Source organism: Neopsephotus bourkii, unplaced genomic scaffold (assembly GCF_033783945.1).
Source record: "Neopsephotus bourkii isolate Nb327-2 ecotype Australia unplaced genomic scaffold, CSIRO-AGI_Nbou_v1 NB_1572, whole genome shotgun sequence".
NCBI classification, from domain to species: Eukaryota; Metazoa; Chordata; class Aves; order Psittaciformes; family Psittacidae; genus Neopsephotus; species Neopsephotus bourkii.
The window spans coordinates 575001-601689 of record NW_026902048.1 but is presented as its reverse complement, the minus strand read 5'-3'; the positions used below and the strand labels follow the sequence as shown (position 1 = coordinate 601689).

Sequence of the window (26689 nt, the reverse complement as noted above, 5' to 3'; positions counted from 1 at the left end):
GGTTTGGGTTGGAAGGACCTTAAAGCTCATCAGTTCCACCTCCCTGCAATGGGCAGGGACACCTTCCACTAGACCAGGTTGCTCCGATTCAGCACAAAACTGGGATGTAGGTAGCTCTGTTGGCTGCCATATTATTAGAAAGAAGGTTAAACAGGAGTACTGTGCAATGTCCTTTTCTCCTCAGGATTCAGGGTAGAGCCTCTGATGGATTCATCATGTCTTGATAGATGTAGCAAAGTCAGTCAGCACCCAAGGTCTGTGCTGTTTGTGAGCTGCCACAAGGAAACCTCTGAGTCTCCCTGAAGTTTTAGCTAGAAAGCATATTCCTAAAACGCTGTTGGGAAGTGGACAGGAGATTGGTGACTGTGTGGATGGCTCCATAGCAATGTTCTGCTCATCACCTGTGGTGTGGAATGGGTAAAAATCCATGACAAATGCAGCATGTGGATTGAATTCCTAAAGATGAGATTGGGATAACATACTGAGCCTGTTGATGCTGTAACATGATGGAGACACTCATGACTGATTGTTGGTTTAGCTTTGGAATGAAATAGCAAAACATCCCAGCACTGTTAATACCTAACTTAAAATGTGCAGAATTCCTTAAGCTGTATAGTGTACTGTTGGATGTTACCCTTTTTTAAACTGGATTTTTTCCCTCATATATAGGAAGGCATTTAATCAGCTTGTTAATTGAGGTTATACATTTCTACATTACAGAGACAAATTAAGCAAGCTACTGTGGTACCAGGAAACATCTGCTAAACAAAGGCAAACTTAATGATAAACAAAATTAGGTTCTTTTCTAGTTGGGTTTCATCCATCTGCACCCAACTAGTGTTCACTTTTAAAGAAGGCAGAGATACAAGCTATTGCTTTTAATCCGTTTTGACAGAAGAAAGCAGTGATTAGGCAAAGCCACTGTGCTCTAATCTCCCCAAGTTTAAGCAGGCCATAACGTGCACATGGTACTTTCCAACTGGCATTGCTGGCACAGAAAAATGCTCAGTGTTTTCTGCACTACCATCGAGTTTATTCACACATTGATTTTAGAGTATGCAACAAAAGTAAACCAGCTTCTTCTGGCATCAGAGGGGGTCAGCATTAAGTTCTTATCTGGCTTTACGATGTACATAGGTGTTTAATTTGGTGGAGCAGGATTAGTAATCATTAGTAATCATTTTAAGGCATTGTTCCAAATGCATGCGATCGGAGCTGGGTTATGCAGTAGAAGCCGTGGAGGTGGAAGCCAGTAGCTGTGAAGAATGATGTGCCCAAGAGCAGAGCTGCATTCTATGTTCCTGCAGCTCAAATGTGCTTGTATGTTTGTTGGTTTGCCTGTGGTCCTCTGTACAGGTGTTTGTGGGGGACACTTTGGATTCGTAATTTTCATAGGATATTAAATTCTGCTCTTGTCACCACATGGAATTAGGTGAGAGCTGTTGGAGAAGAGGGAGGCAGGGTTAATTGCAGTGATAAAATGCAAAGTCACAAGGCTGGGATGAATGGTAAAAGGTCAGCCTAGCTATCCCTTGGTCCAAAACCAGGCTTCACTCTTTGCACTGTTGCTTTTGGCTTGTTCCTAAATCGTCCAGTGACACTTTGTTCCCCGTCAGCCATTTCAATTTCACACCATCAGCCACAGATCCTTTTTTGCAGACCTGCTCCAGCCTATGCTCCAGGCAGTTGTTTAATCCTATATTTATGTAGTTGATTAATCCCTGTCTAAACACAGTGCTTCCACTTGTCTCTATTGAATTTCATGTAATGTTTTCACTCTGATTTTTCCAGTTTGCCAGGATCACTTTGAATTCTAGGTCTTGTTCTCCAGCACACTTGCTGTGCCCCCCCCATTGGTGTGACCTGCAGGTTTAATAACATGGATTATTAGTATTTGAGATACAATGTCTGTGCTACTGACTGCTGCAAACCAGAGGCTGCATTTGAAATACATCTGAAATATTTCCTGTGAAAATCCATCACGCTGATATTGGTAACGACCCCTGTGTACACTATGCTATGATCTAGAGAATACACTTTTGTTTCCCCAACAGATGTGAAGCCATCTAATATGCTGGTGAACACACGAGGCCAGGTGAAGCTGTGTGACTTTGGGGTCAGCACACAGGTAATTCCCCGCTTTTAGATATGTGCCTGCTCTCTTCCTAATGTCAGAAATCACCTGGCTGCCAGACAAACAGCCCCACAGCAAGCTCCCCTCTGCTGGGAGAGCCCTATTCATTTTTAATCTCTGGGCGACTTTTCTTCATCTGAATATGATTGTTCATTGTTTAATGACAGTAAAAACTGCTGATATTGTAATTACTACTTACGAATAGCAAACTTCATTGATATGCAGCTTTGATCTGAAAGCGTTTTGGCCAGACAAAAGGGAGGGCAGAACGAGAGACGTGTCTGGGGAGCCCAACTGGCCCACAATAAAAATTAATATTGGGAGTAACAATAGTGGTGGGCTTCTACACTGTGCAGCACCAATTTTAATTAATTTCCATTTTGGGCCTCCCTGGAGAACTTCTCTGATAGTGACCCATGAGCTTGCTGTGATGTTGATTTGAATTTCTGCACCTTTACTCTCAGCCAAACACGAGGACCAAAGAGAAGGTCAGCCTTGTATTATAAGTTGTCAGAGTCTGTTGTCCCTCCAGCGTATTTAGTGCTCGTTGCATTCAAGTGATGAATGTGGCTTTATTCACATCTTGAGCCAGCTGACTGAAAAATGAGCGTGTTCAATCCTACTTCAAATTGACTTTTTATATCAGACTAGTTTGGGGTACTAAAGCGATAAGCATCCTGTTTAACAGAATTGTTTAAGGTTATCTGCCATAAACTGTAATGCAGTGCTTGTTTAAATTGGAGCTCTCATTCCAAACAAAAGAGAGATTTAATCATTTTTAATGCCTTTGCAGATAAATTTGTTCCCTTTTACATAATTTTTAGTTGATTTATAGGAATGATGATTGTAGGTTAAATGAGGAATAATTGCCCATTTTATTTCCACATTATCTTTATATTGTTCTAACAGACTGTTTTGTCTGATAGCTGGTGAATTCTATAGCCAAGACGTATGTTGGAACAAATGCTTATATGGCGGTAAGTGGATTTATGCAGGAATTACATTTAAATAGAAGTATTTGTTCACAGTCTTGTTCTGTTAATGCAGGATACATTCTAAATCAATTCTCAAAATTCATCTTTCCTTATCCCCAGCATAAGCTGTGTCTTAATTGTGCATGCCATGAAACAAATCCCTTGTGCTGTCTCACAGACCCAATGCCTTCCTACCTGTGCTCCCTACCAGCTCGCAGCTCTGTGACACTGTGCTTCTTGCTGATAGGAAAGAGTAATATTGGGAAAGTGTTTATTTAATGTGTTTCTTGGTGCCTTTACTGCATTATAACAGCTGAGAACAAAGCAGAGTCAGTTAAATATTCAAAACTCAGTTTTCCGCAGAGATCATGGAATCATAGAATCACAGCATGGTTTGTGTTGGAATGGACCTTAAAGCTCATCCAGTTCCACTCCCCTGCCATGGACAGGGACACCTTCCCCTAGAGCAGCTTACTCCAAGCCCTGTCTGGCCTTGAACACTGCCAGGGATGGGGCAGCCACAGCTTCTCTGTTGAGGTGATGAAACTACCTTTGCCTTATTTCTGTACATTAAAGTATAAATTCCCATCATTTTTAGACCAAATTAACACATTGCTGAAGATGTCTCACTAGGGGGAAGGCTGCTGCTGTTAGCTAGGATGGGAGGTTTGAGTTTAGTGGTTCCAGCTGACCTGACAACTGGCATGCGGTGTTCATGTCATGGAGATTAATATGGTGACAAGGGCCAGTCTGAAAGTAAGCTACAAAAGTTAGCATTTATTTTCCATTAGATGAATGTGATTAATTTCAGTTCTCCATTTAACAGATGTGAAAACTTAAATGCTTCATTTTAGAGCAGTGTATTAACCACTGTCTTTTATTTTTGGCAATTAAAATTCTTCTAACAAATTATTTATGTCATGATATTAATGTGGAGAAAATCAGTGTTCAGCTTGTTTTAAAAAAGAAGAGAAAACAATGCAAAATGGTTGATAATAGTATTTTTTCAGACCTTGGAAAAGAGTAGAGAAATCCATGACCTTTAATCGCTTTCAGGTATTTTTTCTTACTTTCTTGTGAGAAGAAAGCAGACCAGGGTGTCCATTTAGTTGCTAAGTGCTTTTCTAGTCAAGGTGTACTCATTATGTGGCTTGTGAAACACTCATGTCACCATCCTAGAAAGACTTGGTCTGTCCTGTGTCATCACAATGTTATGTGCAGAAAAGTGTTTTAAAAACATAAAGAGAGAAAAAAAAATCTGGTCTTGGGCATTACCACTTTTATAGTAACCTGCTTATTTGGATGGCTCCATTTTCTAAAAGGACTGGAATATAGTGATTGAGGCAAATAAATAGCTCAAGTTAATCAACTTCCCCAACTCAGTTATTACTCTTAGATTGGGCTTAAGCAGGTCTGAGAGTTAAATTGTATTATGCTTTTAGTGTACAACTCCAGATTACTGTTCTCTTTCCCAGGTGTACATTAAATAAAGGACTTTTTTTCCTTACTGTTTATGGGTGACTGTGATGTGTTCACCTACTAGTGGCAAAAGAGGAATTTAAGCTCAAATATACTTGCTCTGATTTCTTATGTTAGAATAGTTTTACTTGCTGAATGAATCATTTGTTGATATCAGATTTATAGACAAGTCATCAAAAAGTAACAAAGGCCATAAGCTTTGGGTTGCCCACTTGGCAGACTGGGAGTCAATTTGAAACCATTAAAAAAATGGAGGTTTCTGTTGACAATAAAAAAGTGGGAAAAAAAAAACCCCACCTTTTTGATAGGGAAATTAAAATTTCCAGTAAAAAAGGAATTTTCTGTAAAATCATTTTGTCAGCACTTTATATAGACAAAAAAGTGTGAATGGAGAAAGTAAGCGGTTGTAGAAAATTAAAGAGAAAATGGTTTTGAGCTCTGTATCCTCAGAATGATCTATGTTACACACTTGACTTTATGCATGTGCTACTGTTATTTTCATCTTCATTTCCATACTCTTAAATCCACATGAGTAGACTTCTTGTTTAAACATGTGAAGGATTTACTTGCTGCTGTCTTCTGGGAAGGCATCATTTCTAACTAGAAGTTGCCATGTAAAGCTTGAGCTGTTATAAGGGAAGAATAAACCATTTAATATCCCTCAGTGTGAATTAAGCATCTGATTTGGTGGCTTGGGAAGGGCCAGGGTCTCATCTGCACTGGAGGAATCTGCTGTTATCACCTTGCCACAGGTATAAGATTTTTTGGGTCACTGTTCAGCTCAAAATGAGACTCAGTCAAAAAGATTTGCTGTTCCAGTTCCATTCAGAGCTGGTTTTTAGGTTATGGCAGTTGTGGGAGACAATCCTTAAAGACAATGCAGGCAGCACTTTGGTTTTTACTTAATGTTCATGCTGCGATAAAAGCTCTTGACCTGGGATTAGCAGGGCAGAGGAAACATCCGAAAACACATTGGAGTGGCACTAATTTGGGAGTTTGTTTTCTAACAAAGGTCTCTGGATTATTAAAGGCTAAAAATACAGCCAGTGCTTTGTAGGTGGTTGGGCTAGACAGGTGCATTAACAGCACAGTGGGGAGAGAAGTCTCATGGAGCCTTTTATTGTTACATTTCATGCTGTACTTGACCTTGGAAATGCTTAAATTGTAGCTTTCAAGTAAAAACTAGCAGTTATATTTTACAGCATTCTGTTTCATGAGGCATTAAACTTGCTATTAATAGTTTTGAGTAAAGTCTTTTCATTTTCTATAGGTCAGAAATGAAATTAGAAAGTATATAAAATAAAATTGCTGGCACGTGAGTTCATTGGTTCTTTTGGCTTCAGTAACTTCGCTTTTTAAACCGTGGTTACTCCCCAGCCCCTTCACTCAACATTAGGAGCCTCTTTTCCAAGTGTCCCTTGTGATAGACGTGTGTACCATTGGGCTTTCACAGCTTAACCTTGTGCTCTGCTGCACGTGTGCAAGCCATGGGCTTTCTGTATTTTGTTGTTGGATAAAACAGCCCAAACACAAATGCCAAGGCCAGCTTTGCAAGGTGCATAGCTACACATCTGAGCATAACCAAGTCCTTTGCTCTTGCAGAAGAGGCACAATAAATCAAGAAGTCATGTTTGAGGAGTGGGTTTGCTCTCTGCCGGGTTAGCTGGTGAGCTTTAAGCTTCTTTGCATTTCTTCAGTTCTTTTGTTTGCCCTGGGCTAGGTTTTATGCAATATAGGATGGTTTGCTGGGCTCAAGATGTTTCTTTCCATCTCTCTGCAGCCTGAGCGGATTTCAGGAGAACAGTATGGAATTCACTCGGATGTTTGGAGTCTAGGGATTTCCTTCATGGAGGTATGGAAGTATCTGTCATTCTCGTGTGCACAAGGCAACAATCAAGTTAAATCTAACATATGAATATTTTCATGTAATCTTTGTATACTGTTTCATATGTGCATGTTTTGAACTATTGCTAAACTTCTTGGCTGTATTTAGAATGGGTTTGTTCTTACTGCCTTCAAACTAGGTATTAGAACCTCTGTACAAACCATTAACAGTCTAATAGAACTCCACATGGGAGTAACAAGTAGGGCCTGGTCCATGAATGCCTCTGCATCCTTTCAACACCTCTAGGATCGAAGATGATGGTGTTTCTGTATTTCTTCACCAGCTGGAAGAGAGGGGACTGTTATTAGGGTTAAAATGGCATTATGCAGATTCCAGGTTTGAGCTGCTTAATGGCCTTGCAAAAGCTCTGTAGAAATATTTGCCCAATGGTATGAGTCCTTCCCTATGTGATTAAATGGTTTGGGTTAGAAGGGACCTTAAAGCTCATCCAGTTCCAACCCCTGCCACAGCCAGGGACACCTTCCACCTAAGCAGGTTGCTCCATGTCGCACCCAACCTGGCTGTGAGCACTGCCAGGGATGGGGCGGCCACAGCTTCTCTGAGCAATGGTGCCCTTCCCTTTTCTTCTGGTTTAGCATCTGATACATCACTGTATCATTATGTCATATAATGATAGAGTAATAATGAAGGTAAAGCTGAATATGCCTTTTGCTGTTTTAGCAGGTGATTAGATAGGAGTTAAGTAGTCTTGGTGCTGCCACCCTGCATCTTAGGCAAATTTCTCATTTTGTAGCCTACAAGTTAACAGGGAGTCTTGTTACATTTTCAAACAATAAATTCTTTGCCAAATCAGTTTTAACCGCAGTGGAAATACTTAATGCTGAATCATTGTATTCAGCTCTTGTAAATCTTTCCCAGAGTCTGACTGAAGCTAGCTCTGAATTACAACAATGACATACTTTAACGTGTCACAGGGGATGCGGCTCTCTTAATTTGTTTTACTTCAAATTTTAATGGCTTGTGATGCTGGAGAGCCCTCACAATTTTGGGAGAGATACAGAATGTGCTCATACACTCTGTAAATTAATCCAGCCAACAAAGGGCTAAATCCAGACTGTATTACTTGAAGACTTGGCTGTGGTATTGTCCTGGTTCATGGTTGAATAGAGGGGTATAAATGCAGGTATCCTATAGAACAAACGTTTACTGGTTCCTGTGCTGAATAAAAGATGTATTTTGATGTGTAGCAGCAATCTGATGATTTACCAGGTAGACCAAGATATTTGGAGTGTAGTTTAGGATTATTAGTAAGTAACCTGTCTGGTCATGAATATGATTTGAAGGATGAATTTCATGTTGTATCAGCCAACATTAGGAAAACCTTTCATTTGCATTTTATCTCCTCTTTTAAACCTTCTCAACTTTCCCCCCCCCCGCCCCCTTCTCTCACTTTCCACAAATGTTTTCTGAACCAGATGTACAAAAACCAATTTGGTTTGGTGTGCTTTGTTAATTGGGATGTCATCTGGTCCTCTGGGACCTCTCTTCAACATGATCGCTGCTTTATTGAAGTGGTTTGAGTGATGTGTTAAATGATGAAAGCAAGGACACTGCCTTAGAAAAATGGCTCAGAAAAGGTGAAGAAGATGCTCAAAGAGCCACGCAAGGTCACTGTCATTAAAGTAACACTGTATTGACATGGGGATTGGTAGTGGAGACACCCAGGCCCTTGTTGATGGAACTGTTAAAAAGGGAAGTTGGCATTTGCCGTAGGATTTTAAAATCATCTCCACTAAGAGATGCAATACTGCAATCCCAGTAATTCATGGTAGCACCGTTAGAGCATGTTAATTTAAAAGAAATGGCATTTATGACCAAGTTAGCAAGGGCTGTTCTGATGTATGAGAAGATAAATTACCAGCTAAGTAAATCTGCTTAGTTTCTTTAATATTCTTCTGAGCCTTTCAAATGTCTTGGATTTCTTTGCTGCAAAGCTTCATGTAATGCAAAACTGAGTTTTACTTTCGAAGGTTAAGAAAACTGCCCCAGAAAACTTGCTGGCAGAGTGTGAAAAGTATTAGGTGGTGGGAACCACCTGAGTCTTCAGAGTGGTGAATGTTCTTGTTCCCTTTGAAGTAAGAGATGTCTGAGGGTGCTCAGTGTTTCCTTTGCCAAAAAGAGGGAAAAAAATTAAAAATGAAAAGTCAATTTAAAAAGTGCTGCTAGCATCATCATCATCATTATTATTATTATCATTGTTATTAGTTTGCTGGAAACCTGTTTAAAGTGTTTCATCGCAAACAGTTCGTGTGTTTTCATGAGATTTTAGGTGTTTCATTGAGGTGCTCGTGGCTTGACAAAGCGAGTTCAATTTAAACCAGTGACATTGCTGTCACTACACTGAAGACTGTGTCAGCATTTTCATTTATAAAAGCTGTTTTCCAAGGGTTTATAACTCAGCCATAAATACATTCCGGGCTGGGCTGAGCCTGAGAGCTGTGTGCGCTGTGTAACCGAGGCAGCCACCCTCCAAGAGCCGCGTCCTACACAGGATAAATAGAATTGCCTAATATTTCTTGTTACTCTCTAATATGACTCTCATCCTGCCTTGTGTGGCTGTGAGCTGAAAGTGGACTCTAAAGCATCCAAAGGAGGCTAAAATTCGTCTTGTTGGGTTTTGAATAGGCAGTGTTCTTGTCCAGTGGTGCCTTTTTGAGGAGCAGGTATGCCTTCAACAGAGCCACTTCTCCTAGGATGAGAGACTGCTGCCAGAGACAAGAAGCTGGGTGAGAAGAGCTTTTGGTGGGACCATGCAGGGCTGGTGTCTTCCTGGCCCTCCTGCTTCTGCAGGGGTTTGCCTCTTGGTTTTCTCCTGGATTTTGCCATCTCGGAGGTGACTGCTGAGGAGCACTGGCATGCTCTTGAGACAGGACTGAGGACCGGAGTCTCCTACATGTCCTGGGGAGAGAGATGGTAGGTGAGCAGGGAGTTTTGGGAAGGGAGTGGAGTAGAGCTGTGATCAGAGGTGTTTTTTGAGGGGAAGTATAGGCTTGCACATCTTTGCCAGAAGATCCAGGGCTCATTTTATGTACCAGTAAAATTGGTATTATATTACATTGAAATGCAGGAAATAAGTGATTTGCTTATGCCACAGAACTAGCAAGTTCTGAAATATGAATACTGGCTAATGATACCTTCTTGCACCTCCTTTTCCATCACATCCTAGTCTCTGCTTTCCGCTGTTCTCTGCTGATAAGAAGAGCTACTTTTGCTGTGTTTCAGGCCTCTTTTTAAAACTAACTTTTCTTGCAAAGCTGATCAGTGTTCTCTCCTTCAGAGGAAAGGAGCTTGTCTAGCAGTTTTAATGTTAGAAACAAGTTCTTTAAACTCCCAGAATGAGAACATGACAGCAAAGAGGAGGAACATGTTTGAAGAGGGTGCTGCAGAGAAGCTCTGCTTTAAGACGATTCTCTTAAACACCTTAAAGATTGAAATGCTTTAGCTGCATGAAGGTGATGTGAAGACTTGTGCATATGTAATCTGGTCAAGGAGAGAAGGTTTCAGAAGAACTTTCTAAGGAGTCTGAAGCATGTCATCAGTCACGCATCATCAGCCTTGGTGTGATAATGGTTCAAGATGAAGATTGTGAGCTAATCTGCAGTAAGATCTGCAGACCATGATTTAATCTTCTGCAGGAGTTCACTTAAGTGTGGACGTTATGGTTGGTCTTTCATCAGTATTACACCCTTGCCTAAACAATAGCAGGTAGACAGATGCTGAGATGGAATCTGAGACCTGAAGCGTGGTGGTGCAGCACAGTTTCTGTAGTGGCACGGTGATGCGGTGAAGGTTTGATAGCAAGGGGTACAGTCATGATGGGGCATCTGTGAATCCGTGTGAGGCACAGACCATGCAGTGACCTCCAGTGTCAAAAGCCACACTGAGCAGAGGCAGAAGGAATATTAATTAAAATAGCCCATTAGAAAATGGCAAGGGTCAAGCTTAAAAAGAAAATGAGAATTGCATTTGCCCTCCATACAGAGCAGGAGTCTTAATATTGTAACAAAATCCTTGGCTGGAGTGAGGGGTGTCTGGTCAAGTGGCATTTCTTACTCAGCTTGGCCTTGCTTTTTGTGTGCTTGCAGGGAGTAGAACTTTATTTTACTTGGTTAAACTGGAGATACAAGGAAATGCCTTGCCATTGTGATGCTGGTGGAGCCATTGAGAATAACAGGAGGCATGAGGAAAGCAAGGAAGTAAAAAGCACTTTGTTGCAATGAGCCTCACCTTGTTACCCTGGTTTTAAGGGTTGTAGTAGTGTGCCCAATATGGGCAAATCCTCAGATGCTTCACTCAGTGTTGAGAGTGGCTGTAGCACATGCAGAGTTTTACTCGGTAGTTTGAGTTGTTCTTATTGTATTTATGTAGTTTTACTGATTCTATACTGAATGCTGTGTTTCAGAAACTTGATCTTAGGAAAAACCTGCCCTATATATTTGTTATTTTTCCTCCATTGAGCTATTTCAAGGGATTTTTCCAGGCAGTGGCCGTTAGCTCCATTTCCTCATCTGCCATCCTCAGCAGCCACCAGGATGAGGACAGACAATGTCCAGCTCCATTGCGATCTTTGTGGTAGTGGAATTAGAAGTAAAGGTACCAGTGCCTGAGGGTTGGGTCATGAATTAATAATTGCTGTGTGGTGGGGGAGACCCGTCAGAGTAGCTGAGAATGGGGAAGTTGCCTCGCAGAGCGCTATCAATCACTCAGTGACCATAACTTCCAGTAATTAGTGTATTTTATGGGCCTTTGCTTCAGTGACTCGGAAGCACATATGCTCCACTCACAGCTAAACTTAGCCAGAGTAATATTCCAGGATGATTTATCCGCTTGCTGCACTGGGATGTAACCCTATATTAGGTGAAGATTGTGAACTAAGCTGCAATGAAGTGTAAGTTTAGGTACAGTTTGCACGGGTTGAGACCTCAATGTATCATGTTTCACAGCAATTGCTCTTAGGCCACTGTGGGCAGTCTGTGTGGCAGCAAAATAAATAATACAGTTCTCTATCTGGGTGGAAAGATGAGTGGACAGTTAAGGAATAACATCGTACCTGGTGTATTTGTAACAGATAGGGTTGTGTAATTAACATTCCCTATTCTTATGCTGTGCAATATAGTTTCTACTTTTTAAAAGTCCAAAATTTAGATATATTTGTCATTCAAATCTGCCTTTTCCTGTTATTTAATGGGTTTGTAATGGTGGACAAACTCTCTCCTGCCAGTGGAGACGGAGAGCAGCTCGAATGAGCTGCATTTCCACCAGCACAGGCAATGTTTAACACTTCTTTTCCTTTTAAGTATTGACCCTAAATCCAGAGAACAGCTAAGCAGGAAGCCTCTCTGCGCAAACAAGTATCCTCATTAATCTTTATGGACCATTTGTGTGAATCTTGCACCTGACAATTTCCCCAGATTGGCCCTGAAAGGCCCCTGTCCCACCTTTTTCCCTTCAGAAAAGGCGCTGCTATTCTGAGCAACACCTTTGAAGAAGCAGCAGTAAAAGCCTGGTAATGTAAGGGATTTGTGGCAAGGAAGAAATGTGCAGTTTAATCACGGTTGTCTGCAGCCTTTGGTTTGCGGTGCATTTGCTGTAGTTCATATTTAAAAGAAGTCAAAGTGAAACTAATTATCTTTAATTAAGGTGAATTAGGCTTTGATTTTTAATATATTTTTATGTAGGGAGATCTCAAACTCATCTGCTCAAGCCAAGGAATGTCCCAAAGGTTATTAGGGCATATTTCTGTTGGGCCTGATGGTATTAGTAATAACCTTCTTCCTCATAGTCCTAGACATGAACAAATATGTCACTTCATCAGTCTCTGTTACCCGCGCTTATGCCCCTCCGCAGGGGTCGCAGATTCCACAAGTTCCCAGCTAATGGCGTTATACATTAAAAATTGAAGCTTTCCTCACTCTGAGGCCTTTCAAGGCTTTGTTCTTAAGCCCCAGACACTTTGGAGTGCAGCTGCAAACTATAGGCAGAAGATTAAATTAATTTGTAACTCTTTTTTTTCGGCCTGCATTACTAAATCCTGCACATTTAATTGAAACCCTACTTCAAGATGCTTTGTGTTTCTGTTCTTCTTTGTTGTCGGTTTAACCTCAGCAGCACTTTAACGCTGGTAAATTGCAGTTATATCCTTTTGGATTCTTTTTTTTTTTAACTGTGCAATAAGAGGACACTGGAATTGATATTAGAAGGAAAAAACAATCTTAGAGTAGTTTTTGAGGTATTTAATATTTATTAAGGTCCATACCCTGCAGAGTTTCAGGTGATTTTAAGCCATCTATCTAGGAATGTATAAATTGGTCTTGCTATGAAATTTCACCTGGGGAATTTAATGTTATCCAGTAGTTAAGTCTGATTTTGAAAGTTTCCTGTGTCTGAATGTTCCGAAGTGGCGGCTGCTTTTCCATCAGAGGAGGGTTTAACGGCAGTGCACCATCTAAATGCAAAATCCTGAGATGGAAATTTAATTGTGTAAAATGTGCACAAGGTAATTAAGAACAAAGTTTAGAACATTTCAGACTATAAAGTCCTCCTTCAGCTGGATCATTGCAATACTGTAAGTGCTTATTTTCAATTTGCAGTTATGCTGAGAAACATGGAATGTGTCTAAATTAAGAATAAAACCCTCCCATGCTTTCCAGTGTAACTGTAAATTAAAAAACAACTTGTACAACATCGACAATAAGTGGGAGATTTTATTGCCTGAGTGTCCTAAAAATATGCTTTGAACTTCTTTCCCTCTGTCACTTTCTGAACAGGATAGGGACCAAGTCGTGTTGTAATTTTTACGTGGTCAAGCAGGTCAAGAGGGATGCAGAGAGAGCAGTTTGTCAGTGAGGATTCCTGGATTTCCATTTTCAGTTCCAAAACTGTTCATTACGTTATTTGACCAAGTCATTTTAATTTTGTACTCACATTAAATGTATGTAGTTGAGGTTAGAGTTGCTTTCCAGCCCTTCTTACGGCTGCTTCATGCAAGGGGTTTAGGCACCTGCCTCTACCAAAACTGGCTGCCTTGCGTTTCCTCTCCCCAGTGTGGTTTAGGTATAGTTTGATAAAAAATCACCATAAAATGAGTGGTTGAAGTGCTCTGATGGGCTACTTCTGTGTCTAAGAAAGTAATAGTTAAAACTACATGCACTACCACCCTCCCTACAAAACCCTATGCAGACAGGTAGCTGCTCTGAGGTGTAATGGTGTAGAAGAGTGTTATTCTGGCATATTTCTTGCTGATATGGTCTGATTCTCATTTATATTTCCATACCATGCTGGCATTGCAGTTGCCTGGGCCTTTTTTAAATGATGGGTTTTGTTGTTCTTGTGTATTGGGAAGGTATCCCAATAAGAAATGAGAACCAGCTCCTTGAAGTTTAAGCGTTCCCTTTTCTCCTCCTTAATATCCAAAAATACCATTCAGTGCCCAAACTGAAACAGTGTGAATGGAAATACTGTTTTTTTTGTTACAATGCCTTAAAATTGCAAGTTCCTGAGTGTCATCACATGTAAATGCAGAGGAGATAAGGGTTTGATAGTGCATTAGTTTGGTAGTTTACAATTGTTTGTGTCCTCCATTGGGCTTGTGCTGCTCATGTTTAGATGATTTCCTTGAGACAGATGATAAAAGTATGAAAATCCCTTTAGTGAAGCTCTAATCTGTTTGTTTTGGGCTGTTTTTTTCCTTTAAGTGTGACACTATTTATAAACCTAAATCTACACACAGAGGTCATTGGTTTGCTGAACTTAAACCATTTTACTTAGTAAATTTAATTAAGAAAATACAGTGCAACTCATAAGCAAATGAGTTTCTCCTAGTTTTAAACCAAACCACCCTCTTGAGTGCTGATTGCCTCGCTCGACCCCTGGTGATACAGAAACAGGCAAAATTAAAAAGGACATTAAAGCTTCATTAAATCTGAAACACATTTAGTACAGTGACATATCTGCAGGCTATTTCAGGGAAGATTACATACTCTTTGGTAAGTTTCTTAATTTATAATACCTTGACAATCTTGCAGGGAGGAAACAACTCTGACAAGCTGCAGCGAGTGATGGTTCAGGGGATGCAGAACTGACACATGAGCTGTCTGGGGCTGTGTCACTTTGCAGCTCTCAGTCGAGGAGCAGCTTCACTGAGAAACGTGTTTCTTTTTACAACTTGCTCCTGATGCATGTTGGATTCTTCTGAGCTCATTTGTGCACCCCGCGCTTACGTCTGGCAGAAAACTGCTCTTTCCCCAATTACTCTGCTGCCTTTGGAGCCCCTGCTGAGGTGTGTGGTGGTCGAGGGGAAGAATCATCAGGGAGAATGAGAATGCTTAGTTTGAAGTTATCAGTGAGGCTGTGGTCGTTTTTTCTGCTTAAATAAGATGTGCAGAACGATGCCCTGTGTGTGTAGCCATAGTTATCTTCTTGTTCTACAGTGGGATAACTATTACATTCCTACAAGTCTGTAGCTATTGTAATGACTATTCCTATGTCTGTTGTCATTGGAAAAATCAGGATTTTTTCTGTTTCTGTTCAGAGAAAAGTGGTTGGCATTTATAGGTTTATTTCTAGGCACTTTAGGCTATCACAGCAGCAGTGCTTCTTAGGATCTCAAGCAGCTTTTTGTAAGTTATAGATGCTCCTTCCAAAAGAAGATGAATAAAAGGGCATGTTTTAGTAGGCGCTGGTCCTTAAGACTGAACATAACAGAAAACATAGGATTTTGACTTAATTATTTAGCAGTGTATTTCAAAGCCTGCCGTCAGAGAGCAACTGGAGTAACACTGAGCTGGGAGAAGCTGTGAACCAGGTAAGAGGGATAGAAAGGATGGTGGTCAAACTGTTCAGCTCAGGTTGATTTGTTGTGAGGATGAATTCACTGTGAAGAGAAGCACTGAGCTCGGCACTGCACCAGAACCAAAACCAGAAGGCAGAATTCACCCCAAAGAGCTGAGTCTTAAAAGGCAACCCTGAAAGGCAAAGCACAGAAGAAACCCAGAGGAGGAAGGAATACCACTGTGGAGAACCTGAAGAGATCTTGTCTTCTCCCCTCAATGTTGTTCCCTGTTCCAGTGCCTCTTGTAAGCCACATTTCTTGTACATTCTCTGGGGTGTTGGTCTTATAAACCAAGTAACACACAATCCCCATGTGGAAGCCTGGTAGCAGATCCCAGCTTTCAGAGCTGAGTGGCAGAATAGAAACATCTCGGAAAGAAACATACTGTTGTGAGTGCTCCATTCCTGGTGGTGTTCAAGGCCAGGTTGGACAGAGCCTGGGGTGCCATGGTTTAGGGTGAGATGTCCCTGCCCATGGCAGGGGGGTTGGAACTGGATGATCTAAAGGTCCTTTCCAACCCTAACTATTCTATGATTCTATATATGGTATTGCTAGTAGGGATCCTTGGTCAGCACATCTCAGTAGCGTGTAAGCTTCTGAGAGTAGTCACCAAAAATAGTTTCATCTTTTTGTGTTTCTCTTGTATTCATCTCTTACGCAAATGCTTTAAGACCTACCCTGCTTTTGTAATGTGTTTTTGGATCTGGAAGAAGTTTACTGTATTTGCAAAGACTCACAGCCAAGCAGCTGGTGTGGTACAAGGTTTGGACAGCAGCTGGAGGGGCAGGAAGGGCATCATGTCTGTTGATACCTGGTTGCTTCCACGCATGCTCTCAGGTTCCTCTTACTACCTTCTCATGACCTTTTCCCTGAACTAGTGAGGCTGGAGTATGTCTACTGGTCTTTGCCCCATCCATTCATTCCCCACCTTGCCACAGTTCTATCTATGCCTCATTGTTCATACTTAGGGTAGGTTTTTGCTGCCAGCCAGGCTGAAATTTCATCATAGGTTAGCACAACCGCCTTAGCTGCAATCTGGCCAGGTCAGGTAACCTCAGTACTGAGGAGCTCAAATGTCATTGACAATAGAAGTCCTGGGAAACAGCTTTCATCCAGCAGTGATGTGTGGTTTACCCTTGGCAGTGCCTGACACAATGGCTTGGACCTTCAGCATTGATGCTGTTCCTCAGTCCGAGGTGAACATACTTAGTTCATCATGCAGACAAATCAATGGTAGCAGTGCATCCATAACATTTTTGGTAGGCTTCCTTCTGAAGGCGATGTGGGGAGGATTCACCAAGGTTAACCAGGGTGTAGAGAAGCTCATCTGACTATGGCTCCTCTGCAAACCATGGAGAGAGGTGGACTTATGCAGAAAGCAGATCAGGATAGAGCTGCTCTGAATGCCCTTTTGGAAGAGTCTGTGTCAGCCCTGAGAGCCCTTGTCCTTCACTGAGTAGTAGACAAAAACTAGCTGTATTTTGCTGAAATTGCTTCCAAGCTTCAGATACCAAATGGGAAAACTTGATGTTGTATGAAAAATTTGTTATGGAATATGTATTAGCCGTGGCAGTATGGCAGCTGTGCTATTGTGGTTGGGTTAATAGTGACACTAGCAGGTGTTCTAGTGATGCATTGATTGACTTACAAAACAATGTGGGCAACAAATCCAGTTGATGTTGTGTGCAATTGAAAGTAGATCTGAAGAAAAGTGGAAGTGACTTTTTGCAGGTGCCGTGATCTCTCTCCAGGTCCCCCTCCCAGGTTCCTACCTGGGTTTGACACCAATAAAGAGGCAAACCTTGGCTGTATAACCCAGATTTTACTCTGAGCCAGTTAAGGAAGGACTTTGGGAGTTCAGTGCATGCTCTACAATACCTGTTCATTGCAGATAATTATCAGGAAAGGTCAGTGTCATTGGCCTCACTATTGAGGCTGAACTGGTTTAATTTAGAGAGTCCTCAGGAACTTGGGCATCAAACGGTGTTACTGAGTGGTATAGACAAAAGAGCTCAAGAAATACAGAAACATAGAACAAGGGGTGGTAGTTGTGAATGACTCCATTCTAAATACAGCTCTTTGTGTGTTTTCAGCATTACTTTTGTTGACATTTTCCAATTTATACGATAGTAAGAGTTGAGTACTTTTCTCTCTTTAAGAAAATGTGCCCTCCATGCAAATCTATATAACTAGACAAATATTATTTCCTTTCCCAGCTTGCTCTTGGGAGGTTTCCATATCCTCAGGTAAGATTGTTCATTACTGCTGTTTGCCACTGTGACATTCATTCCTATGTATGAAGGTGCAGAGAGCAATTGTGAACATTTCAGCCACATACAAATAAATCTGTCCTGTTAAATTGAAAAGTGGTATCTTGAAGGAGTCATTTAGAAGTCTCTATTGATTTTTTCTCTCTCTCTCTCTCTTTTTTCCCCTCTCCAAAATCTAGATTTTCTTTCCCTGGAGACAATGAAAATTATGACGATGTTAATGATTGTTTTGGTGTGAGATGAAAAAATAATCCAGTGCTTTTGAAGCAGGGAGGTGTATCTGCTCCTTCTTATAGTTTAATTTTGAATAATAGTACAATGGTTTAAAATCTGCTCAAATAAAAAATATAATGCGAATGGAATACCTAAGGGAGCTTTGGGTTCGCCATTTTAAGAGGAGCTAACACTAGTGTTTTATTTAGGCACTGGCATTTCTAACTTTCCTCTGACCTAACTCAATTGCATTGAAGTTGATGGCTAAACTGCTTCCACCATCAGTGGCAATGGTGAGGCCAGTGCTGAGCCCTGCATTACCATGTAGTATTTTACTTTGTCTTTATGCTTGAAAAAACATGAAGCTCTGAACAGAACAACCAATCCAGAAATAGGTTTGATAATTATATTCTTATTGCAAGATGGATGTTAGAATTCATAGTAACAAACTATTCCGTAGTTCCTCAAATTATTCTTTCCTGAGAGAGGGGAGGAAAAGTGAAGTGTCCAGGGACTAAAATGAATTATTTGAATGTGGTTTTTATGTTTTCATATGTTTTATGAAGGCAGTTTCGGTCTGTACAGATCAGAGTGCCTGGAGGCACGTCTGATTTAAAGGTGGTGTTGGTCTGTGCTCTTTAAGCATCTATTAACTTGCTATTATTATGCAAATAACTGTTGTAATACACATACTAATTTATGCATGGTTAGATTATGCAGATGCCTCACAAACATGGTTATTGAATAATAGGCTGGGACTCATTCTCTCTCCCATTTTTATAAGCTGTTTTAAGCAAATTCTCCTGACACTTTTATGGACTTGCAAAGGTTTTGCATCTGTAGAAATACACGGATTTTTCACTTGCTCATCTCCTATGGAAAATGGTTACTGGCTGAGAGAGCTGGGGCAGAACACACTTTGCATATTTTATCCATATTTTAAACTGCACCCCCTCCTTTGAAGAGAGGGCTGGAAGAGAAGCTCTTGTGTTGAAGTGTCCTCCATACATCGATGTACTCACTTGTGCGCGTTGAGTGTCTTGACATTCATTGTGGCTGGTGTATTCTGACAGTAAATCAAAGTGACAGGGGGTACAATTTAAGATAACCCCCTGTTCACAGAAGTGCTGGAGCTTGGGGAAGGAAGTTAGAGCACATACATTATGTATGATTCTAGCCCAAAATTTGCTTCCTGAATTGGGAGCAAAACATGATTGCTACTTTAAGATCCTTTTTGCTATTCTAATTAACAAAACGGATCGGGTTTGCAAAAGAATATCTGGCAAGTCAGTAGTCCATGAAATTGTGTATATTTTTTAATGTAAAACAGTTGAGGAGGTGAAACTTTAAAATGTAGCTATTAAGCTTTTCAAGGAACTGCTTTTCGTAAGGATTTTCATGTGAAGAATATGTATTTTAGACATGTGCTTAGATCACGGGTCGCAAAACCCGTAGAAACCTACCCTGATTAGGGGGAAAATTAGTAGTGTGATGGGGTTTTTAATGTCTAAATATCTATTTATCTCCCTACATAAGGGCCTGATTCTGCAGTCACTCAAATGAGTAAATCCTCCGCACTTCAGTGGGCTCATTCCAATGAATGAAGCTAATCAGATGTGTGCCTGCAGAATTTGTCCCTAAATAACTTGAAGTTACTTCTCTCTGACAATGGAAAGTCTTGGAACATGTTTGAGAACACCTGAAGTTTCCCATAAATGAATGTTTGTCTCCAGCTGTAGCTGGAAAAAATAAGTTGGTTTTTTTTTTCCTCTGTGTTTTGAAGACACAGACAAATGGTGTGTGCATAAATTCAGTTTAAATGAGTAAGATTTATAGGGGGAATCATTGCCGTGTGGAAAATCAGGACTCCTGCAATACACGAGTAAGACTAAAGGATGATTTTGGTTTTTTCCTGGCCTTCAATGAGATATTTTAATGATAGAATTTGCCACTTCTCATTTTCCCCATCTTTTGCAAGTATTTATTTTGCTAACACACATCACACTATCATGATTTAATTTTATGTTCACAATAAAGTGTTACCTTGAAAGCATTTAAGGTGTGAGCAGCTACTCCTGTAAGTAAAGTTGCTTATGGGTGTGTTGGGAGTTACTGTAGGTATTGTCTTGTCTTGATATGCAGCTAACTTCATAATCAGGAGCTGACTGTGAAAGGTACAAGAACAGACTTTTGCACTGTAAAAACTTTATGCAGGAATCTATAGTCCTTAAAATGTAGTAAAATTCTACAACTGTTCTGGATGTTGGTGGTGTGTGGTTCATTTTCCTGGCGTGGTATTGCAATGTGTTATTGGATCCTTACTGTGATATAAAATTCCTTTTGGAAATGGTAGGGTGTGATGCTCGTAGGATTTTCTGTAGATCCAAGTGTAAGCACCTAAGGGTATATTCTCCCCTCAGTGTGTTTGCATAACTATTGAAACTAATAGGAATGGTGCATGCACTCACACAAAAAATACCATTTTGAGTAAAGTTCTTCCTACAAAAGCATGTAAAAATGAAAGGAAACCCTTTTCCCCCAGCCCAGTTGCTAGCCCGTGGTCTGTCCAGCTTCTTAGGTATCTGAAGAAGGCACATAGGGAAAATAAGTTTCAAAACCCTTTTAAAAAGTTTAATTGATGTGATTTTGATTTTACGTGTCTGAGCAGAAAGAACTGGGGAAAATAATGGATAAAATGAAAAAATACGAAACCAAAAGGCCATAGCACCTCCCAGTATATTTAATGACATTTTAAGTTGGAAGCCCAAAGATGTGCAGTGGCTGAACCAACGGCGAGACGTACAGTTAATCACGGAGATTCACATTCAGTCTATGGTATAAAAACGCGATGGGGGCAACGACTTGTTTAATGATAATGCAATTTAGGGGAAATGAAAAGAATTGCTCACTAAATATTCTCGGCTTGTCGTCAAACTTTATACAAAGCAGGATGTTAAAAGGATGTCGCATCCATTAGGGAAATATTCCAAAGAAACAGCAGTACTGGGCTGCCGAGGATTTAATCAGCTATAGGAAAGCGCGGGTTACGATGACTGTATTTAAGATACTTTTGCATTTAGAGAAATGCTTCCCTTCCTTCGGCTGCAATTCCACCTCGCTTAATAAATTACATGGAAATGACCTGAAGTTTAGAAAGAAAAATCCACCCAAAATTCCTCTTTCCCCATTCTGCCCCCTCCCATCCCATGGCTCCCCCCCCCCAGATCTGAGCAAATACTGCCCCTGGTATTGTAAAGCTTTGAATGTTTTCACACCCCATTAATTTATTACTTCTCTTTCCTCATCTTTAAATTTTTCCCTTTTACCCCCCCCCTTTTTTTTCCCTTTTTTTTTTAAATCCAGGCTCCCTGCTGCTACAGCGATTTTCATCTTGTTGTTAATTTTCCCTGCTCCATATGGAGCTCCAGACATTTCACCTGGAGGCTGTACTAGATTTTGCTGTAGCGATCGCACTTCCGGAGGCCAAAACTGTCATTTAAGGTTCCTGGTGCATCTGTCTACGCCAGGCTTTTCACTGGCACCGGGAGAGTGTGAATAACAAATTGGATGCACCTGAGATTTCAGATGATTAGTGTGTTTTGTGAATCTGGGCGACTTGTAAGCAGATAGCTGTAGGGATGGGGAGGGCTAAAGAGCTACCCCGGGTGAATCCGGGCTCCCACCTTGTATTTGGGATGTGCCGGGAAAAGCACGAGCATCCCGGCAGCCTGAACGCGGAGAGTAACAAATATTTCATCCTGCCTTGTCATTGATTAGAAAAGAGCCTTTAATTTCATTTCACCCCATGTTGTGATTAATTTGCATTCTTTGTCAGAAGTTAATGGAGTTTTTTATGGTTCACTCTGAAATCCTTGAAGACATCAGAGTTGATCTGATGTTTATACAACCGCCAGCGGAATTTTTTCATTTGATTGATGGGGAGCTTGATGTTATTCCAAACGGCTTTTTAAGCTGTTTTTAAGAATTATTTGAATAAAATGCAAGCAAGATATTGTTATAACGATCAAGATTATCTGTTAAAAATCTGTTTCAAATAAAGAACACGATAAGTAGAAAAAAAGATCAAAAAGACAGGAGAAATGGGGGATACAGAAGATGATATTTGCTAAAATGGATAATCCAAGGATACAAATTAGTTATTTCACAACGTAAGAGACCTTAATTTAAGGGTCTTTTTTTTAATAGGGTTTATTTTGCAGCATGATAAATAATGGAAATGAATTAGTAAAGGATTTAGTCACAGTTAGATCTTCCCCCCCCCCCCCCTTCATTTTTTTATTCTCCCAGCTTTTTCACCTTCATTTTAGCAGCGATGCGAGCTCGGAGCACTGGTGTCTTTAACTCGGAGAGACAAGACTGTCAGGCCTGTTAGTTCAACAAAATGATGACATATTGCTCGTCTCAAGGAAGAGGCATTCCTAAATCCCACTGCAAAGAAAACATAAGTGGATAATAGGAGATTTTATAGCCCAAGAAAGCGTTCGCTATAGACTTGCCATTGGTTTGCTTGATAAGAAAAATATACAGGGAGGGGGGGAAAAATCCTCAGTGAAGGAAAATCGCTTTTTGCTCCTCCTGTTAGGGAAAGGTTTATACTTTTACCAAACCCCAGCATCGAAAAAGCATCGGAGAGACGATGCAGAATGTTCTGCGTACGCTGGGCCAGATCCTCAGCTGGAGCAGCTCAGTCCTGCTGCTCCGGGGAGCTCAGGGGACAATGCACACTTGCACCAGCTTTGGGACATGGCTCCTTTTTACAGCAGGAAAAGACTGTACAAATGCTTTTGTTCCTTTTTGATGATGATGATTTCTGATACCAAAGCTGGGGCTGTTGGTTTGGGGTTTTATTTTTTTGCAAGATCTTATTTTTATCCTTTCATCAGCAAATTCTACCCTCGCTGTGATTTCTGCAAGTAAGATTTAATTATAGGGCAAAAAGCTCCTGTGCAAGCGCTTCCATTTAAACCAGATTAATTTATTTGCTGTATTGTAGTTTGCTAAATAATTGCATGGTTTTAAATGAAGTTGCTGCTTTCTGATCCCTGTATTAACATGGTCTAAGATTCTTTTTGTTACGTGTAATCTATACTATTGACCACATTTGGCCTGGTTGCATTTAAATGTAAGCAGGTTGTCAAGGAAAAAAATACTTAGTTTAACTTGGCATGAAAAGAGCCATTTTACTGTTGTTTTTTCAATTGACAGAAACATCCTTTAAGCATTCATTTATTTTTGTGAAAATAAATTGAGGGTTGGTTACAGCATGTTTCCTAGCAAGAAAAAAATGTTTTTTCTTCCATATATATCATTATATCTAGCCATTTAAAAGACATTAAACACTGTTCAAATGCTAATGCCAAAATAGAGAATTAAATTATCCTATCATATCTTAAATATGATAGATTTGTGCAAATATTTTTGCTTTTTCTAATACAACATTCCAGAAATCACTGACAATATTTGAAGCCATCTGCTATTATTTTAAACTCTCCCCAGTTTCTTCACATAGGCTTCACTGCGTGTGTCATTCGTGAGATAATGTACTTTGATACACTTTGCTTTCTTACTTATTTCTCCTTCAGAAATAAGTTAGAACTTAAATTTGAGTTGGGTATTAGGAACTTGCTGTAACATTGGAATTTAGTTTAGAGGTGTTTTCTTTTATGAAAACGGAGAGGTTTTTAGTGGGACAAAAATAGTTCAGAATCTGAAGGATAAAGACAAATTTGTATTTTTTGTCTTAATCTTCTTGCCTGATTTTTTTTGTTTTACTGTAAAATGGATGCTTGAACAATATGGGCAAGCTTGGAAATGTAGGTAACTAAGAAACCTGGATTTTCTAGTATATTTTGATATGCTTTTAACGTGTTTTGAGAGTGGATTGTTACCTTATGATGTTGAAAACCTGATTTTATTGATTTATTTTGCTTTCTAACCCTAATATTTCCAGGCAGTCAGAGGGACCAGGGCTTAGGCTGTGGTTTGTGACCACCATTCCAGGATGTGTTCTGTGTTTGTGCCCCTTGTCTTGTGTAAAACCACATCCCTGGTCACACTGACATCAGCTTCAAACCTCTGAAAAGTTCCATTTACCATAGTGGGAAAATTGGCTGCTCCAGATGCTCACCCCTAGACACATCCTTGGATTTGGATGTAAGTTTGTATTTTCCAGTTGGTTACGGTGTTGTCACCCTTCACAGTTTGTATTGGATTAGAAAATGATAGCATCCTTTTGAAGTCTTTTTGGAGATACTTTTGCAACTATATAAGGATCTCCTGCATGAGTTGGTGCTTCTGTGGAATGGGAGGTGTTCCTGTTGTACTTGGAAGGAAACATTTCTCCCAGTTACTGTTCCTGCAGTGGATAGCGATGATGAGGTACCGGATTGAAAACTTAAGCTTGGGAGATGAGCTCTCCTTCGGAAGAAAGCTGTAGGTGAGTTGATTTGTGTGGTTGGGTTGTTGTAGGTGGCCTTTTCCTGACCGACAGCAAATACTGGATTTACTGAAAGTTTACATCTTTTCTGTGCTCTGAACAGGCTCTCTCGGCTGGGGTGAGGAGAAGGCACGGTTCCTCACAAGTCTCTCAGGAACTGGAGATGAACAGAGGCATGGGTGGAGCAGATCCCTGCCCTGTTTTGCTGGTTTCTTTACCAAGGATGCAGCTGTATGAGCTCAGAAATGAGTTGTGAGTCTCTGCCTGTTTGAGGAATGAGGATACCTGCTCCTCAGAGGGCTGTGAGGTTGTGAGGCACTTCTGGAAATGGACACAGCAGTCCCAATGGTTGTTCTTCACTACGTCCATGGACTGCTAATGGTGGGATCCCCACCAAAGGCTGAGGGCTGTGTTTTCAACGTGACTTGTAGAAGCACACAGCACACACGACCATCTCGCCCCCCTTTGATGGGTGACAGTTGCTCACCATAGTGAGGAGCCCCAGAGGCCAACATAAGAATGAATGATTTGGAGGTCTAGGTGAGCATTTCCCTTCCACAGCAGCCATTCTTCTGCCAGCCCTGTCGAACTGTAGGTTTAATTCATGAGAGAGCACAATGGTACTTGTGGGCAGTGGAATGGCATAGGTGAGGATGCTGAACCCACTCAGCATCTCAGTGTAGTTAGAAAACACCCCTCATATACTCAAATCTTTGTTGCTTTGGGTTGTTTCCTTTCAGAAGTCCCTAGAATTGTGTCATCTGTAGTGATCACAATTGATTTTTGAGCTCTTTGGAGAAAGCTCAGGATTTTTCTAGATGGTTTCCAGTGACAGGCTTTAACAACTGGCATTTTTACCTGTTTCTTTCCAAGGTAGAAGGGACTAGTGGTGTAGGTAGAAGGTAGCAGTTGTGTACTTAGGAGGAGGGACAATCCTGATGGATATTCATCTGCTGCTCTTCAGTGCTGCTGGCATTAGAGGCTCTCGTTTCCTTAGATGATTTGTTCCTCAGCTTTATTATCAGAAAGGCTTTCCTCACTGGAGGGTATAGTGGTAGCTGTGTGTAATGAACGTGAAGAAGAGATGCAGGAGGGTTGGTTATGTCATCCTTGCTGTCTTTAGTCTGAAGACCCCAGTTCTTTTGGTCTCTCAAGATTTCTGGCTGGTTTTGTGGTTTTAATTTGAACTTTCCCAGCCGGCCCACAGCTCTCTGGGGATGCAAAGACTTAGACACAGCGTGGGGAAAGAATAACCATGTGTGTCTCCAGACTGTATTCCTCCCTGGACATCCCACAATGGAGTTTGTCCTTTCGGATTTTGGGGTGGGTGGGTGGTTTTTGGTAGCATCATGACGTTATTCCTGCTCAGTTGTGATGGGTTTTCCTCTTCCGTAGTGTCCTCTAGGTTCTGCTGGTGTTTCTCTCTATTACCATCTTGATGATCATGAGTAGCTCTAAGCAGGAACCAGTTAGAGCGAAACCCCGTTCCTTTATTCAGTTTGTGGCTGACCACCCTTTGTTCTCCTTATCACACTTTTTGTGATGCTTTAAATAAGGTCTTAAACAGCCATTTGCTAAATTTGCTTTCTTCCCTGAGACTGGCTCATCCAACATTCCTGCTGACTGAGGAACATGGTGTTAGGAGCATCCTGGACCTATTCCACTGTGGGGGTTATCGTTGGCTTCTCGCACTCCGTCCATGGTTTCAGCAGTGTGTAGTTTCTCATGCCCGCTTTGTGGAATTGTGTTACTAAACTCTGGTAAACAGATTTCTGTGAGAAGTGGCTGCAGTTCAATGGTGGATGAAATAATCTCTTTATAGAAGTTTGTTTGTAGACCTCTGGGAAAACTGGCATAATATAATTGGAAGAATATATTTAATATTAAGGTTGTTGTGAATTGTCTTTATTATTATTATTCTTTTTTGGTCCTCTGTTTTGTGACAGTGATGGAAGTTTGCCATTTGCAAAATCTGTGGATTGGGATGGGGAGCATTCACGGTATCAGGAGCAAATGGGGGGGGTCAGTCTTTCAGGTTTGGTGACTTCTATCAGAAGTATAACCAATTTCAGTTTGGCAAGAATTTGTACAATATATATGAAGATCATGCTTTGAATCCAGAGAAGGAGTGAAACCCACAGTGGTGAAAACCACCTGGAAATGCAGTGCACTTTCATATTCCTTTCCCATTTTTATCAGGGCAAAGACAAAGCAAATGTGTATCGGTCATTTGCCAGTAGGACTTTGCGCTGCTCAATACAACTCTAACCCTCATTTTAAAAGATTAAAAATAAGTTATATGTAGTTTTAAAATCCACAGTTTTCCTGGAATGGGAAAACAGATGTTCTGTTGTAAAGCCTCCCTGAAAGATCCTAACTGTATGATTTGTTGGCATATGTATTTTTCTATTAAAAAGAGATATATC

General features: G+C 40.7%; 1 protein-coding gene across 5 annotated transcripts in view; it reads left to right on the top strand.

Moving 5' to 3' along the window:
• MAP2K5 (mitogen-activated protein kinase kinase 5) overlaps window positions 1-26689 on the top strand; it is a 121959-nt gene that overhangs the window by 59057 nt on the left and 36213 nt on the right. For 2 of the 5 annotated variants that reach the window (XM_061371145.1, XM_061371149.1), the window contains exons 14-17: window positions 2055-2128; window positions 3061-3111; window positions 6368-6439; window positions 17540-17569. In XM_061371145.1, coding sequence (XP_061227129.1) covers window positions 2055-2128; window positions 3061-3111; window positions 6368-6439; window positions 17540-17569 — 227 coding nt within the window. The remainder of the gene's footprint in view (window positions 1-2054; window positions 2129-3060; window positions 3112-6367; window positions 6440-17539; window positions 17570-26689) is intronic. The other 3 variants (XM_061371146.1, XM_061371150.1, XM_061371148.1) reach the window with 2 other exon arrangements.